Source organism: Megalopta genalis, chromosome 3 (genome assembly GCF_051020955.1).
Source record: "Megalopta genalis isolate 19385.01 chromosome 3, iyMegGena1_principal, whole genome shotgun sequence".
NCBI lineage: Eukaryota > Metazoa > Arthropoda > Insecta > Hymenoptera > Halictidae > Megalopta > Megalopta genalis.
This window is the reverse complement of record NC_135015.1, coordinates 6,142,491-6,159,715: the sequence shown is the minus strand read 5'-3', so window position 1 is coordinate 6,159,715 and position 17,225 is coordinate 6,142,491. Positions and strand designations below refer to the sequence as shown.

The window sequence follows — 17,225 nt, the reverse complement described above, 5'->3', positions numbered from 1 at the left end:
TCAATTCGGTTAATCGAGCGTTCGTAATTGATTACGGATGCTCGATTATTACGCGAGCATAATGATTGCATTTGTCACGCCGATTGTCCCTGACCATTGAATTCGCATTGAACCACCGAGTGCCTTTAAAATGCCTATCCCGACAGCGCCAAACGATTTGTTAAAACAATTCGACGTGAGCTGGTCTTATCCGGATTTCGCGTGGACATCTTCCATTACTAGTTCTTATGCGAGATTAATAAGACGAATGGGCACGAGAAAAAGCTGTTTTATATCCGATGACACGAAAACCTGAAAAAATGTGACTTTACACGAAAGAAGTTGATGCGAAATTAAATTTTTTTTTCCGTCGGATGATTTTAAACCTTCAGATAGATGAAATCATTTGCGAATATTTTACAGATTGCATTACAATATTTTTATTCGGCAGGAAAGAAATTTTGAATTCGAAATCTACTGCAACGTAGATGGCCTTTCAGACTTGTAGCCAACGCGTGTAGCGTTTCTCTAATTATGTTGATGACAATATAACGAGGGTTAAATTGTATTAAAAGTGACGTGGTGCACTGTAATTACTCACGCATGACACAGTCTCGTTCCTGCATAATGAAGTAAGTACTTAAAAAAAGAATTTCTCATTCATTTTATTCTTGTAAGAAAGAATGAAGAGGAAAAGGAAATCGCGGTGCGCGAGTTAATCATTGTATCTTTTGCATGATATAACGAAAATAATTTATGAGTGTCTTACGAACTGTTTCACATATCTTAATTCAAATAATTTAATTGTGTATATTATTATGTAGTTTATGGTATTATATCAAAAATTAATTGTAGTAAAGTTGGGACATTATCAGTCCCTTTCACTCGAAGCTATTTTAACTTTAAAAATAAGATAATTCTTCCGATCTACAGTATTTTTATTCGATATGATTTTTACATTTTATGCATATGTATGCATTTATGCATATCTCATGCAATACTTACATGTTTAACAGTTTTTTAAATATAAATATATTTAATAATGTGAACGTTATTTTGAAAAATAATTTAGCAATTGTTTAAATCCAAAGGGTTAAATAACCATAACAATATAGCCGACTACTACCAAATATATCGTAGATACAGAAACACCTGAATCATTGTCAACTTCTTTATCTTATCAGTCTTAATAAATTGCGCTGACACGTCACATGTGACCTCTTCTATTGTAGTACGCTTTAATTATACACAAGCAAAATTAACAACGAACAAACGAATATTCGGTTAATAAATAATTGCGTAGTGTATTTAATTTGAAAAAATGGTTAAAAAATGTAAGAAAATGCATTGATACCTGCAAGTTCAATGTGTGAAATATTATATGTAAACACTACAACTACATTTAATTCCCAATTTTATTAACAAATCCAAATGTCGAACACTTGAACTAAGCCTTTGAGGAAGTTAATAATTTTCACACCATGTAGCAATTAAAACAGTATTTATTAAAATTTCTCAATATTTTTGCGTCTTTTGTATATTTAAATATAAGAGGCCAATAATAAGATACAAATACATTTTTACATATAAGACAATAGAAATATAATTAACATTGTATAACACATACGACATATTAAAGTGTATGATGAATTTACATTTGTTCAGGTCTTGTAACTATTGCTTTAAACTTTCTGTTCACTGTATATGGAAAACACTTGCACACACTGTATAACTGAAGACAGTCTCTAGATGTCTCTTTAGTAAAAGTAACTTCCCCTCTTTCAGTTAGTCTCTACTGAACTTACAACACGAATGGAACTTCATTTAGAATCTCGCACACAATATACTGTACATATATACATATAGATATCCCTGGGCAAAGTACAGATAGAATAAAAATATCATTAATGATACTTAGCGCTTACTTATGCTTCTAGAGCAATAGGTTCTACCGTTTTATCTTTTGTTCGTTCTGCAAAAATATATGAGTAAATATAAGAAAGATGAGTTGCATATGATTCTTACCTTGCGCGGAATAACTTACCTTTCTTCCTTTGTGGCAATTCTTCCGGTACTTCTGGTAAAGCAATGTTTTCTGATACATCTGGTAAAGTTACATCAACTGGCACTTCTGGAATCTTCTCTTCTACCTCTGTTGCCAGCAAGGCATCAAGTTCTGCTTCGACTTCACCTTCATCTTCCTCAGTCATACATCCCAATAATATGTCATCTATTTCCTTTTGCTTTTCAATGCCTTCTTTGGTTTCATCCATGATCTTATCAATTTCCTCAATTGATAACAAGTCCTGCAGCTTCTTGAGTGCAACATTGCCCACTTTTAAGCCATCCACAACCTTCATCTCCACTTGCGCAAACTCTATATCATGTACCATACGCTCCAAGTTCTCAAGCTGTCCATCAGTCTTAGATAATAATTGTTCTTGGAATTTCTTTTTCCTCAATAGCAGCAATGCCCGACTAAAATTAATATTTCAACATGTGATACATATGTTTATACAGTATACGATACCAGTAGAAAAACAAAGAACATTGATACATACTCTTTTCGTCCATTTTGTATAAGTTTCTTGGCAAGTAACCGATCGTTTTCGAGGGTTTGTTCTATTCTCCTCCGATACTGCTTGATTTTATCCCTGGTTTGTTTTAATTGCTATAAAAAGAACGATGTATTAATAAGCTGCTGTGCTATTGATAAAGAGGTTAGAAAGTTCGCACGAACGTACCAGAACAGCTTTGTCCTGTTCGGTGACACGACTTGGCGGTTTCTTCTTTGCGAAAAATATACCCATTTTGCTATAAAATCGGGCTACGTTATCGGTCAATCTGACATGTGGAATCTAGATAAAGATTCATGTCACATCATGTCACAGATGCACTTGAAATAGTGACAACTAAATGAACCATGGTCAGCGCCATACTTGCATATCGACCTATCGATGGTATCGCTTTCATTCATGGCGCAAAATACGAATGCGAGGTATGGAACCGCAGAAGAAAGTGTACCTACTGTCCTTTGCTTAGAAGGGCAAGGGGGATAATCCGCTCGATCCGCCTTATCTACACGGCCGTAGTCCCCACTTTCGTACGACCTCCCGAAACTCACTTCTATTGGTAAATAAGAAGACTAACAATCTAATCGACACGAGGAACAGGGGGATCGGTCGCCGCTTTACCTAATCACTTCTCTTGTTTAGCGCATAAGTTTGCCAATAATAAACAAAGGTCTGAAATAAAAAAACATGAACGAGCTTAGGTGGAGCAGACGACCGATTCCCCCTGTCCCTTGCACCTTGCGTCATTTAATTTACATGTACTATTTCATTTTTTCATTTCCCGATATTACCTTCAGGTTTTTAACGTCATACGTTAACATAAGCGTAAGATATATGATACAACATAAATGCAAAAAATATGTGTATAGTACAACACGATTGCTGCATAATGCAAAAGATAATCAAGATGTTAATTAGTAATTAATGATTACAAATAATTATGTGTCCATCAGAAGAATCTGAAGTTAGAGAGAGAGAGAGAGAGAGAGAGGGAGAGAGAGAGAGAGAGAGAGAGAGAGAGAGAGAGAGAGAGAAAGCACAGGACACGCGTCCAATGTGCTCCTAGCCAAAAATGGTGACCACGGGGGAACAAGACGTGATGGGAGTCAGGAGGTGTTGTTTGTTTTTATTCGGCCGAATTCGTTTCATGGAAATTCAGTATGGCGGCTAATTTGCGATTAATGGAAAAGTATCATTTCTGCCGCGTTTCATAAGGGAAACGCGGTTGGTTGAAATCAGTCCTACAGTTTTTTCAGCTGATTTCTTCAGTTGAATGCAATCATTATACTATTCTACAATGAAAATTTTAAACATTTCGTTGCATCGAATTATATCATCAATACAATATCATCGAATTATATCGATCAAAAATACAATATGCGCATAGAATTATAGACGTAATAGACTTTTTATACAGTATTCTAAATCAAAAGTAATACAACTGCTATACAGAAATGAATAAAATTTTAATAGAAAAACGACCATACTGGGATTAATTTTAATAGTAATTTGAAATTGTAGGGGTTGGTAGAAAGGAGAGTAAGAGAAAAACAACAAAGACGTTAGATTGAATTGAACAATGTCCATTATATTATATATTTTATTCCCACATACACACGGCACGTTGTGAACCTTTTCTTAAATATTAATAATATAATAATAATAATAATAATAATAATAATAATAATAATAATAATCATCATCATCATCGTCATCGTCATCGTCATCATCATTAGCTGCAGCAGCATCATTATCATTATCATCATTATCATCATCCTCATCATCATCATCATCATCATGCTCATCCTCATCCTCATCCTCATCCTCATCATCATCATCTTCACCCTCATCCTCATCATCATCCTCATCCTCATCCTCATCCTCATCCTCATCATCATCATCATCATCCTCATCATCCTCATCATCCTCATCATCACCATCATCATCCTCATCATCATCGTCATCGTCATCGTCATCGTTATCATCATTAGCATTATCATCATCATTATCATCATGCTCATTATCATCATTCTCGTTATCATCGCAATGATAATAATTTGTAATAATAATAAGTAAACAATAATAAACATAATAATGTGAATTCATGAGATATATTTATATTTATGTATATATATTTATAATAAATCATATAGTAATAATCATCGTATTGTAATATATATTTATATGTACAGAGGGGTACAATATTGTTATTTTTTTTATTAGTTTAATATTTATAATCGCAATATTATATTTACTTTTGTCTGTATACATACACAATGAATTAAATTACCGGCCCTTGCTTGCGCCACACCCGCGGCGAATAAATTCTCTCATTTTTCTATCTTTTGTGTCTATTTTTTTTTCACTTCTCACGAATCGTTCTCTCCCTCTCTTTCTTTCGCTCGTTTTCTTTTTTAATCTCTCACCCCCCTCGGTCTGTAATTCCAAAGGGGGCCAGTAATTTTCTCCCCATCGACGGCGGGAACGCTCGAATATTTTTCTCGTAGAAGAAAAGAGTCGCGATCTCTTAAATATCTTTTCTTCGCATTTTTATTCTGCTTTATCATTCCTCGCTCTCTCTCTCTCTCTCTCTCTCTCTCTCGCTCTCACGTTCTCTCTCTCCCTTTCTCTCCCGCTCTACCACTCTTTTTCTCGCGTTCTCTGTTCTTTTTTTAAATTTCCTCCACCGAGAAAGGCGTCGTCGAGACAATTCGATACGATCTCGAATACGCAATCGACTATACATTTCTCTGAACACGATCTCAATATAATCCGTGATCGTTTTGTTTTATCTTACAAAACATCCATTATAGTCTGGCCGCTTTTGGATAAAGAGTCGCGCGCGTCCTTCCCTCATTGTGCCAAAATTTTTCCGTTTTTCTTTTTCCTTCTCGTCTCTCCTCATTTTTTAATGATCGCATCGGACTAATTCCAACAAATTGGTGTACGCGAAAAGGCAAACGTTCGTACGCATATTTCATCTGTTTATTTGTTAACTTTGTTTTGTTCATTTTCCTTCTCTGCATCGTCTCATATCTTTTCATTAGGGTTGTTGTAACACACACACACACATATTTCGCGATCGACGAAAAGAAGCAGAAAACGCGCGCGGCTCTGTCGCCAACAGCGAGCCTTTCATAAATATTCTGTACAACGTTATAATTATTATAAATCATCATTATATCTTATATAGAGTCTTACCGTTATGTCATTATTATCGGTAGTGTAAAATTGAAATTTTTACGTACTTATGTAGATTAGATTACCGTCCGCCGGGCGGTCGCCCGCCCGCGTACGCCTTGCTTTTTTTAATAATTATTTATTTACCGTTTTTTTCTCTTTATCTGTTTCTTTTAAATCGATACAGAATCGTATGACTTTTTTTATTTTTCTTTAGTTATGCCGTACTATACGTATTGTAATCATTTACGATTAGTAAGAATATGTAAAATCGGTATCTTGTCTTAATTTCACGACGCTTTGCTCATTTAATTCAATAAATCTCATTAAGCATCCACATAATTGTTTAATATACATGGAATTGAAAATGGCTTATTTATTGCTTGTTATATTGCATGTTTCCTTATCCCAAGCTGTACCATGCCGCCGAGCTTCCGTTTCCATTTTTTCCGCTTTTTTACTCATTATACTTTCTCTCTCTCTCTCGCTCTCTCTCTTTCTCTCTCTCTCTCTCTTTTTCGCTTTCGTTCTCTCTCTTTCTCTCTATCATTCAAAGCATTCCGCCATTGCTTCCGTGTGGATCGCGAGGCGTCATAAAAAATAGTTTAAAAAGTTTCTCGTTCTATTCGGCGTGTTACAACAAAATCGCGGCTATGATTCTTTAGTACGGTGGTCGTGTACAAGTCCGTCTACCTGTCAATCTGTTTGTCTATCCGTCGGTGTCAGTGTCCTTTCTAACGAGAATTTTCGGGTTCCCGGAATTCATAACATGCCGTGTACACGGAACATTCACCTTTTGTTCTGACAACGAGTACAATAAAAAAGGAAGAAAGACCAAAGAAAACAAAAAACAAAGAGAAGAACAAGACATATCTCATAAAAGTAAGAATCACGGCGGATCGGGTGAAGCAAGTGCTCGAATTGTTTCTTCGTTCGCCTTCATCTCACACATGCATACAACGATCGCGAATTGCGGTTCCCGGTAAAAATTTCGAATGGATTTAAAATTGCTTTTCAGACTTCTCTCTCTGCTCTCTTAAATTCATATTACAAGTTCCGAGAGGACCGTATATTTTTCCTTTTTCTTTATTCGTTTGCAGCGTTATCTCGCAGATAATCGCCAGTGAATATCGTGCTTGGTGTGTGCACGTCCACGCGAACTTGCCGAACTCAGAGAAACGAATGACGCTCGTGTTCTTGTTCATGATAGAAAAAGGAAAACGGCGGAGATTATCAAAGATTTCTGCCGGTGAACGGTTCTGATAACGTCGATAACGTTACAGCGTATCTAGACTACCAAACAAATTTTAGATCTCATAGATCGGCTTGATATGTCAATCGGAAAACAAATCGAGCAACTTATTACGAGGTCCTCGAAGATACGCGATTACCTTAGCGCGATTCGATCGACTAAAGTCAAAGGAACGAACGTCCTAAACATAGTTGTAACGGATGTACCCTGAACATCCAGTGCACAGGTTGCAGAATCTCAGAAAAGCGTCGAAAACAGTGGAAATTTTTGTTTATTTTGATCAGTAGACTGCAGATTTTATGCACTGTGATTTTATCTTAAATCGATTACAATTGTTGAGGACGAAAATAAACATCCACCAAACACCTGTTTCTTTAAATTGGCGCAAGGATATTTTGGTTTTGCATAAGATCCGCAATCTATGTATCAATTTCATTGTAACAAACGAACGATTTTGTTGCGACTGGACAGTCGACTTTTATGAAATTATGATAAAAATGAATGGATGAAAGTTCAAACAGTGGAAATATTAAATAAACTTAAGAACACGTATACACACACAGTTTTTTAAAATGGTCGAAGGAACAAATTTCTGTGTCTGTCTCAAAATAGTTTCGCATAAAAAAGAACTCCATTCATCATTGAATATATTGAAATTGCTGGCAGTGTTCTTGATTGCCCTAGAGGAAAATAATGTCCTTTGTGCAAAATGGCCCGAGTGGGCGTGATTTCGATTTTGCGGATTCAGTAGAGTGCGCCATAGGGCAATCCGAACCCGTATCCATCGTTAATAAGGTATCCTTCACCTGTGCACTGGGAAGTTAACGCGGATTACACGAACACCGTGAAACCGGAGCGACGACACAACAGCGTAATTAATATAAAACAACGTCGCCGGAGCGAAAAGTGTAAAGGCAGCACGATTGTGTAACGCGAGAGCGAAACGGATTATTATAATCTGCAAACTGCGAATCTTTATGCAAGATAAACGTTTTCTTGTTACACAGAGAGTGTGTACATCAGATGTACTCTTCGACGAATCAAATGTAAATATATCCTCTATGAAACAAGATTATGGAATCAACAGTTGAGGAAGGTAAAACTGTTGCGTTTAATGACAATTTCTGTGATATCATTTAAGAATAACCGGTTTTTTACTGTACCAGAGGAGACAGTAAAAAACCATCCGCAGAGGGTTAATCGTGAATTATTCTCGGTACACGCGAACGTCACGGAGTAAAATGTTTTTGGTGTTTTCAGTTGGAGCAATCTGTAGTCTGAAGATTAATTTTAATAACTTGAAAATAGAGTAACAATATTCACAAACGTCTTCACAATTCATTAGCAGCTCATTTTCGCATAAAATCCGCAGTCTGCATACGGAGAATAGACAATTGTTTCGTGAACGAACGTAAAACGATGAGAAATTAGTATAATAGAAATTCATCGGGATTTTGAAAGCGTTCACTTTTCGTTAAGTCCACGGAAAAGCTCGAAATATATCGTTTCGATCTTTGTCGATCTTTTTAGATCGACCAACGTTTCCCAGTGGAAGAAACGATTCTGGTAAAACGCTGCATTGGATTCGAATTTAGAATAACAGCGAGCAATCGGATCGGTTTGCAGAATCGGGTGTACGGTATCGATGAACATCGAGTAAAAAGTAATCAGTGTTCCTAAACACGACGAGCCGCGAATGAGAACTCGTATGGTTGTGTACGACGGTTAGCAAAACTTCATCGAAGCTCGTGGCTGTAGTCCTCGTACGCAGGAAGAATATTAACAGATTACATGTGACTGCACATCCGAACGTGTGCACGTGTAATTACACGATTAATATATTATTGTAATATTTATGCTTGTTACTTTTTTTTGCGTGCGTATATATATAATATATTTATATACATACATATCGTATGGGTTACGTTCATGTTACATTCAGGCCCGCAGCGCGATCGGACCGCGGTCGCCCGTGGTCTCGTCTTCGAATTCGCCTAAAGCTCGGCAAGCCGATTCTCATCGATCTCAACGCTCTACTCTAAAATGAACAAAACGGTTTTGCGTGTCTCGGATCCACTGGAACAGAAACCCGTCGACGATACCGACAGGCGGCGCGATCCGGTCGCGATAGGGTTCTCGGTAAAAACTTTTGAAAAAACGAAGTCACCTCCGATATACAATAACAATTGTATTCGTAACACAGCGATTATTGCATTCCGACAAAATAGCAAATGATAGTGGACGCATCGTGACGAATACCGTCCGTTCGTAATCATTAATCTTAGCAATGAACAATAGTGATAAAAATCCTTACGACACATAAGTCAACAGAACAGGAAAACAAAAAATAATAATATCAATAATAATAATAATATTAATAATAATAATAATAATAATAATAATATAATAAACGCGTGAGCATCGTTGGCCCACATGTTCCCGTGACGCGCGAATTAAAGTAACTCCTAAGTAGGATCCTCTTTAGCCTACGTCTTGGCTGCGACTCGAGAATCGCGAGCCCGCTCGATCGTTTATATTACAATTGATTGAAACCCGATCGAGGGGATCGTGACCTTGCCTCTTCGGACGTTTTCCTCGAAAAACATTTTCCTCGATCGGAAAATTCAAGAAAACCGGAGGAAAGCCGCCCGGTGATCGTGTTTGGTCGCAGCAAGATCCGCTGGTCGATCTTTTCCTCGTACGCACGAAAATGATCTTTCGAAAATTGTCTATCTATCTACGGACTTTTGCGAATTCATCTCATACGCACATGCACGCACTATCATTCTCTCTTTCTCTCCTCTCTCGCCACATTCGCATCGCGCGCAGAGCGACGGGGGTTGTTCTCACGATTTTTCACTTATTCTTCTCTTATTCTTTCCTTATTCTTTCGTAATGTATGCTGACGTTTGGCGTCGTTCATCGGGAACGGAACACGCAAATTCGCGACTCGAGTCGCGAAACTAGCCGTCCTAGGAAACATAGGTATCAGCAGTCAAGAGAATAGAGGGTGCGCAGAAAGCGATCGAAGGATCAATATCGACGAATCCGTGAGACGAAGTAAAATCGTGAACTCTTTTGTTGCCTCGTTGTCTCGCCTTTTACTTGTTTTCAGTGTCATCCCGGCTTTTTGTTATTCGTGCGGTAAGAATTTCAGAGTGTTCGGAACAGTTTGATCAAGCCTGATCGAATTAGATCGAGCGTGTCGATGTGTAGGCGCCGCGCCGGAGTGTGCGCGCGCAAATTCGTTCGCGCAGAGAGGTCTCAGAAAAGTAGTTTGTTAAGTTGATCTCGTGCAAGTCGTTTTGGGCCACTCTGTTCGTCCGTGACTGTCGCTTTTATTTAATTAATGAACAACGCGAAACATTTCCATCGAATGACAGTTATACATCGTATATGTATACGTATATTATGTATATATATAAGAAGAGAACTATTGCTAGTTGAGTAAGTTCTATTGTGGTAATTTCGAGTCATCGAAAACTGAACTATCCTTCATACGGTTGTATAATAACTTCGATGCGGTACGATCGATTGATTAAACGCGCGTGATTATGTCGTTACATTATTACTCGACATTGCTTACGAAGAATTCTGCGAAACGCTTGACAAATCATCGGCAATCGCAACAAAGTCGTGAAGCAAACGTCCATCGGTATAAAAACAAGAAATCGAAAATGAATTTGCGAGAAGCAAATGGTCGTTCTGCTTCTTACTTCGCCAGCCTAGGCAATAACAGTGATCGAAATTGGTAACAAGATCGTCGGGAAAACGTTCGTCATTAAACTGCGTTCAAACGATCATAACATTAATAATAAGTACCACAAAAACTGTTAATGTCTCACTGCTTCATCTGGTTCTCACTTCACCGATCACGGAACGACAATGATCGATTTTCACTTGGCTGACATCTTCCTCGCACTCTCTTTACAAACTGACCTTCGTTTTCTATCGTGTTTTCTCGTCATGTACATATATAATTTTATCGTAGCTGTTAGTTATCACTTACTCGCGTGTAAATTTGTATACATGTAATTATTTATATATCTGGGTCTTCGTGTGTATGAGCGTGTACTTAATTTGCGCGATAAATGATAGAGCTCGGTCGATGAGCGAACGACGTCGTCCAACTTTAATTTCTTCAGGCATTAGTATAATGCTTGTTCGTGTTTGATTATTTCCGCGAAATAATTGTTCTGATTTCGACTGATATTAAAAAGAAGCATCAAAATTAAGAGACTTGGACTGCGCCCTCTTTCTCGTCGCCTGTCTGTCCCAACCCGTTAATCTAACCTCTCTCACCCCTTGTATTGCACCCCCGCTCGGCTCTTCTCTCACGATCGGTGGTGATCGAGAAAATCTCATCGACGCAATAGTATAATTAGCATTTTAAAACATCAATAACTATATATATACAAATGCATAAAACAATGTCTCAATATATCTGTTCATTTTCATAATTCTTCATATTTTTGTTTTGTTTGTTTTGTTTCTCGCCTTAATGGTTTATAATATAGACATAATATATTTTCTTGCCTTCTCTTAATTCTTCATTATGTATATTTATATTTATATGCATATATATATAAATAAATAAATATATATATATATATTTATATATTTATATTTATATATATTTATATATATATACTAGATGTAGTTATAGACGTAATATTTCAATATTAATGTATTTCATATTTATAAATATAAACGCGTGGACTGTACTCGCATATATATTCTTTGCTTACTCCTCTTTCTCGTTCTCTCTTTCTTCCCTATCATCTCCAGGTTCTCCACTTTCCTCTCTCTCTCTCTCTCTCTCTCTCTCTCTCTTTCTCTCTTTTTCTCTTTCTCTCGATTCACTCTTTCGCAATTAACTCGTTCGATCGCATTCTCTTTCTTTGTTTCATCTAATTAATAATTGATAGTAGATTTCTTCGAATATGCATATTTATTTATATATAATAACACACACACACACTCACACACACACACACTCTCTCTCTCTTGCTCTTTCTCTTTCGCTCTTTTAATTTTCCTTTCTCTCTCTTCATCTCTCTCGCTTTTTCTGTCTGAGGATTCTCATTGAAAGTCGTCTGGGTTCCTGTTGCAAGTACCGAGTGTAGGGAACTTATAAGCCCGAACGAAAACCATTCAATCGCCGACACACTTCTCAGAGACGACTACATATCTCTATCACGATAATTTGCTATCTACTGCGGGTTGAATTAAATGTCTGAACGTCGCAAGGTCCTCGATCAATTCATTCCGAGTAAATCCTATCGTTTCTTAATAGATTAAAAGCGATGAATTGACATCAGTTACCAGGAACCCAAAATTCTTTCAGCCTAACTGCGAAAAGTTACAACTTGTACACTTAAGCACTGCTCTCTCTTTCTCTCTCTCTCTCTCTCTCTCTCTCTCTCTCTCACTCACTCTTTGCTCTTCGTAATGTCCCTTTCACCCGCTGCGATCTGTCTCGTCAGAGTCCCTTACATCTACGGTGAATCTCATTGAACTGTGGTGTTGCGTGTTCTGGCATAGTGTTTCCCATTCCACGTGAAGTCCATCTTCAACGCGTTTCTGAAACCAGCGATCATACGATCGCGCAGAGCAAACGTGTAAAAAAAGAAGCGCACGCTTCTCAAAAACTCCGCGTCCTCTCGAGTAGTGTTTGTACAAACTCACGGAACGAAAAACACGAAACGTCGAATCTAGGCAACATTAATTAGAACAATGGCCGTCTCTTCGTCCATCCCCTTTCTCGACTTCTCAACGTTGATCTCACAATTCTGATCTTCTGCTGCACGATATTCATATCGCCTCCCATTGTCTTTCTTCATCAGTTATTCCTGGATATCATTTTTGATGAATTGTGGTGATTTCGGGGGGCTAACAAAGCAGCTACCATTTTGTTTCGCTTGCAAGAACGCAGTTCATTCCTCATTGTTTCCACCTTTGCATCTTTGGGAGTGAACAATTTTCGTATTGTTCTTCTTTCTCTTTCTCCAGAGGACGAACGGGATCACCCGTCACACATCATCAACTTAAGAATTATCATTAACCGCGAATATAGTGTACATTATTATTCCTCCGCTTTGTTCCATTTTTTTTTTGCATTTTTGTTTGTTATTTGCCATTTTATTCTTTGTGGTCGTGACGAAGTATTGCTAACGTTCGTAACAATTGACTCGTTCGTTTATTTTTACTCTTATTACTTCATCTTTGTCTTCCTCTTTCACCTCTTTTTTTTTCGTTTTCGGTTTTTCCTGTTGCGCGCACGCACAGTCGCGCACAGAAAAACAAAATGGCCGCCGTTCGACGTGACACGCGTTCGAATTTTAAAGTATTCTTTCTCATTTTAAAGTTTACCCTGTTGTTGAATACAATAATAATCGCGCTATAATCGCCGCACGTATCTCCCCTTTTTTCGTTAATCTCTCTTTCGCTCGCTCTTTCTTTCATAATTTCTATTAATTAAATCGCTCGTCGTCTCTTATTTGGCGCAAAAATTCAATCGTTCAACCGGCTTTAATAATAGTATCCGTAAGGAACAGTGTGAATCAGCGTTTACTAACAAAATCGCGTGAACCAATCCGAGGCTGTTTATCGTTATATGCACGTCGATGGTTCGTTCGATCGGAAGCAGGGGGATTCGTGCCTGTTAATTAATTCGCAGTACCGTCTTTTTGAGCCCCTTTGCGTCGGAACAATTAGTCGGATAGATTTGTAAAAATAGGCGTGTACCGAAGAAAGTATTATAGAAGTAGAACGTGTTTGTTGGAGCGTGACGCCACCCTGCTTCTCGAACGTTTATTATATTTCACGGCATAATTAACCTAACTCAATCACGAATATGTTCGAATGGAGCATCCGTCAGTTTCTTTCTTTATCCTCATATCGATCCTCGTCCCTCCAATCAGCGAATACTTGAAACGCGGAAGAACGTAACATTGTTTTCCTCTGACACTTCTTCATTTTTCTCTTATCTTTTTTTCTTTTTATTATTTTTGGTGTCCAGTCGTTCCTCAATTAAGGCTACATAATATTCTCATATTCTCACGTTTACGTCTTTCCTTGTTAGCTCAATTATACTTTACATTGAATCGCGATGGCATTTAAATAACCTTGTTCGTAAATCCTATATTGTTATGAACTCTCTCACACTCTCTCATGCGCTCGTTCCCTTGCACACGTGTATCAACACTTTCCTTCATTCTCTCTCTCGCTCTCACTATCTCTCTCATACATCGGGGGCACAGACGCACAATCTCGCTGCTCATCAAAGTGTTGTCTCTTTCGCTTGTTTTCTATCATCTCTCTGCAGTTCGCACCTCTCTTTTTTTTTATTTTTCCAAACGCGCACTAGCGCGTTCAATGTGGGCGATTCGCGTCCTCGCCGTTAACTAACGCTCTGTACATTGCGGACGAACGATATAATAACTGCATACATGTGTGTATATATGTATATTTTTTTTTCCTTTAACGTATCCTTATTTCACGTAAATTGTTATGGATCTGCGCATGGTACGTTCTGGATGTGATGTGTGTAGATCTCTCTCTCTCTCTCTCTCTCTCTCTCTCGCTCTCTGTCTCTCTCTCTCTCTCTCTCTCTCCCTCATTTTCTCTCAGTATCCGTGTAAGTCGTTCAAAAAGTCGCCGACGCGTGTAAAAGTAGACGTGTAACTGTGCCTGTTTGTGTGTACAACATCGTGTCAACAATGCACGCGCGCGTGCACACATTGTCTCTCTGTATATATGGTATCTATATATTATCTATTCTCTGTAGGCATCTTACATGTACGATGTATGAAATGCTCGTGTGTGTGTACATCTGTATGAAATACTGGTGTGTACATCTGTATGTATGTCCCGTCGGTATATGTTTGTTATGTGTGTGTCTGTATATCGGTAAACGTGCTTAAGTTTCCCACTGGCTCCTCTATAGGGTCATGCATATAGGTCATTATGGTAAATCAATGATACAATAATTCGCGTACGGGTAATATGTATGTGTGTACCGAGGTTAATGCAAGTAATCGATTGGACAGCCATAGAACAGCCGATTGAATTCGACGGTCATCGGTTGCGGCGTTGAATGGGATCCAGCCGGATGTTCGTTGATGCAACGGTGTGTCCTCGGGCGTTCATTGCTGCACCTTGGCTGCCATCTTGCGACCATGTATTTGCAAAACTAGCTTTTCTTAGGACGTGATGTTTGATTCTCTTCCGTCGATTCACGTCGATACGCATCCCCTTTGAAACTGGGTCATTCGCTCCGTCTCACACGCACTTTACACTCTCACGACCTCTCTCTCTCTCTCTCTCTCTCTCTCTCTCTCTTTCTTTCCTTTGTTTGTCTAACTACAATAGCTTCGCAAATCCGAATCGGTTGATGTCGGTCCTCGTTGCTCGCGCGACAGATAAGTAACCCTAACAGTGTCTCTCATCATCCGCGCGACACACGCGTCTCTGCGACCGTATGTAACTCGTTTCTTGTCCTCCTCATCCTCCTCCTGTGCTGGCATTCTTTTCCTTCCGTTCTTTCTTTCTCCGGTCCTTTCTTTTTTCATCCTCCCTCGTTGCACACCCGGGAAAAAGGGAGAAGAGTGGTTCGACGACGCCGGGGCGAGAGAAGTACCATTCCGGTATTCAGCTTGGCAAAGAGCACGCTGAGAAGTGGCGGACACACGCTCGCGCAAAACGTACACGCTCGCTCGCGCCCTCGTCCGCCCCGCTCATTCGCGAGAAACAAAGAAAAAGGGCGAAGCCACTCCCGGCTGCCTAGCGCCCTCGTCATCTCCTCCTAATCCCCCGACTACCCTTACATTCGCGCGTCAATTTCTCTCTCTCTTTCTCTCTCTTTTTCTTTCACTCTTTAACTCTCTCTCTCTCTCTCTCACTCTCTCTCTCTCTCTCACTGTCTCTTTCATTCTTTCTTGTTCTCTCCTCTCCGTGACGTCGTTCCGTTCTCTCGGCCGTCCTCAGAAAATTCTTCGTACGCTGCTCTCTCGCTTCTAATCGCCTAAAATCCCGAGAGCTCAGAAGGAAACGTTCTTCCCGGATGCGAACGTGTGCACGCGTATAATTATAACTTTTTTTTTTATTTATATTTATATATATATTCATATTTATACTTTTTTATATATACATATATATGTATGTATATATATATGTATATTGCACGCGCGTGCGCGCCAACCACGCGTACTTGCGGCCTCTCTTTTGTTTTTATTTTGTTAATCTGTGTAATTGCCATAATGTTATGTATATATATAACATTATTATATATGTATATACACACACATGTACGTGTATATACGTATGTAATAATTGGTAATAATATTCGTATGTGAGTTGGTATTTTTCTCTCCTGTCTTCGTCTCGCTTAGATACTAAGGATCATACGTTATCGTCTAATATTTATCAATTATTTATATATATATATATATATATATTTATATATTTATATATAGTATTTATATACTCTAGACTTAGTCGCTTAATTATTTAGCAATTAATAATATTAATTTAATTCATTATTATTATTATATTATTCTTTATTAATGTCGGAGAATGGGCATCAATACGCAGTTTCGGCCACCGAATCAGCTGTGACGCAGCTCGTCAGCCATTTTCCTCGTGTTTTCCTTGCTTCTCTGCCCTTAATCCTCTTGCGTGTCCTTCTTCTCTGATGTGTGTCTGGATACGGATCGGATGTACAAATTTGCCTGAGTGTTGGTCTTCGTTCCTGACTAATTTCGTCATATTCTCTATTTTTCTCCGGATGGTCTCCTGAATTCTATCGAGAGAAGAATTCTCTCGCTTGATCTCTCGGATCTCTATCTAAATCGCGACTCCTCCTGATGGTGACACGCATCCTCCTCCGTCCAGAGTTCGTTTATCCTGATAAAGTCTTCCAAGGCATTTACATCGCTCGCTGTACCGTCAGTCGACCACGCTGCGCTCTGCCCTCTCGTCCATCCTAATAAAAAAAAAAATCGTACGCTTGTTAGTGATGCTGACAGTAACCGACTCAAGCTCTCTACGCACATGTTTCGTAATGAAGCAATGATCATGTGAGTTGGGGAAAGCGGATCGTGTCGGAGTGCATAGGGAAGCAAAATTCTTTGATGGCTGCTTTATTAATTGATACAGTTAAAACGACACTGTTCGAATGTAGCGTAAAGATCGGATCAGGGGGTTTTGGGATTGTGGTGTTTGCCGTGGAAACACGTGAA

General features: G+C 38.6%; 2 protein-coding genes across 10 annotated transcripts in view; both read right to left on the bottom strand.

Annotated features, from left to right (window-relative positions):
- Window positions 1-1,463: 1,463 nt before the first annotated feature.
- Window positions 1,464-2,917, bottom strand: Vps20 (vacuolar protein sorting 20). Its single transcript, XM_076519699.1, has 4 exons — window positions 2,724-2,917; window positions 2,541-2,650; window positions 2,024-2,457; window positions 1,464-1,951 (listed from the first exon to the last, which is right to left on the bottom strand). The coding sequence occupies exons 1-4, from the start codon at window positions 2,787-2,789 to the stop codon at window positions 1,905-1,907; spliced, it is 657 nt and encodes a 218-aa protein (XP_076375814.1). The 5' UTR covers window positions 2,790-2,917; the 3' UTR covers window positions 1,464-1,904.
- A 1,197-nt stretch (window positions 2,918-4,114) lies between these two features.
- Rbp6 (RNA-binding protein 6) overlaps window positions 4,115-17,225 on the bottom strand; it is a 1,210,230-nt gene continuing 1,197,119 nt past the window's right edge. For all 9 annotated transcript variants that reach the window (XM_076519698.1, XM_076519695.1, XM_076519692.1 and 6 more), the window contains one exon: window positions 4,115-16,969. The gene's annotated coding sequence lies outside the window, so the exon portion shown is untranslated. The remainder of the gene's footprint in view (window positions 16,970-17,225) is intronic.

Coding starts and splice junctions, on each gene's coding strand:
- Vps20 (XM_076519699.1), bottom strand. CDS start 2,789: ATGGGTATATTTTTCGCAAAGAAGAAACCGCCAAGTCGTGTCACCGAA. Junction 2,458..2,540: donor ATACAAAATGGACGAAAAGA/GTATGTATCAAT, acceptor TATTAATTTTAG/TCGGGCATTGCTGCTATTGA. Junction 1,952..2,023: donor ATTGCCACAAAGGAAGAAAG/GTAAGTTATTCC, acceptor ATATTTTTGCAG/AACGAACAAAAGATAAAACG.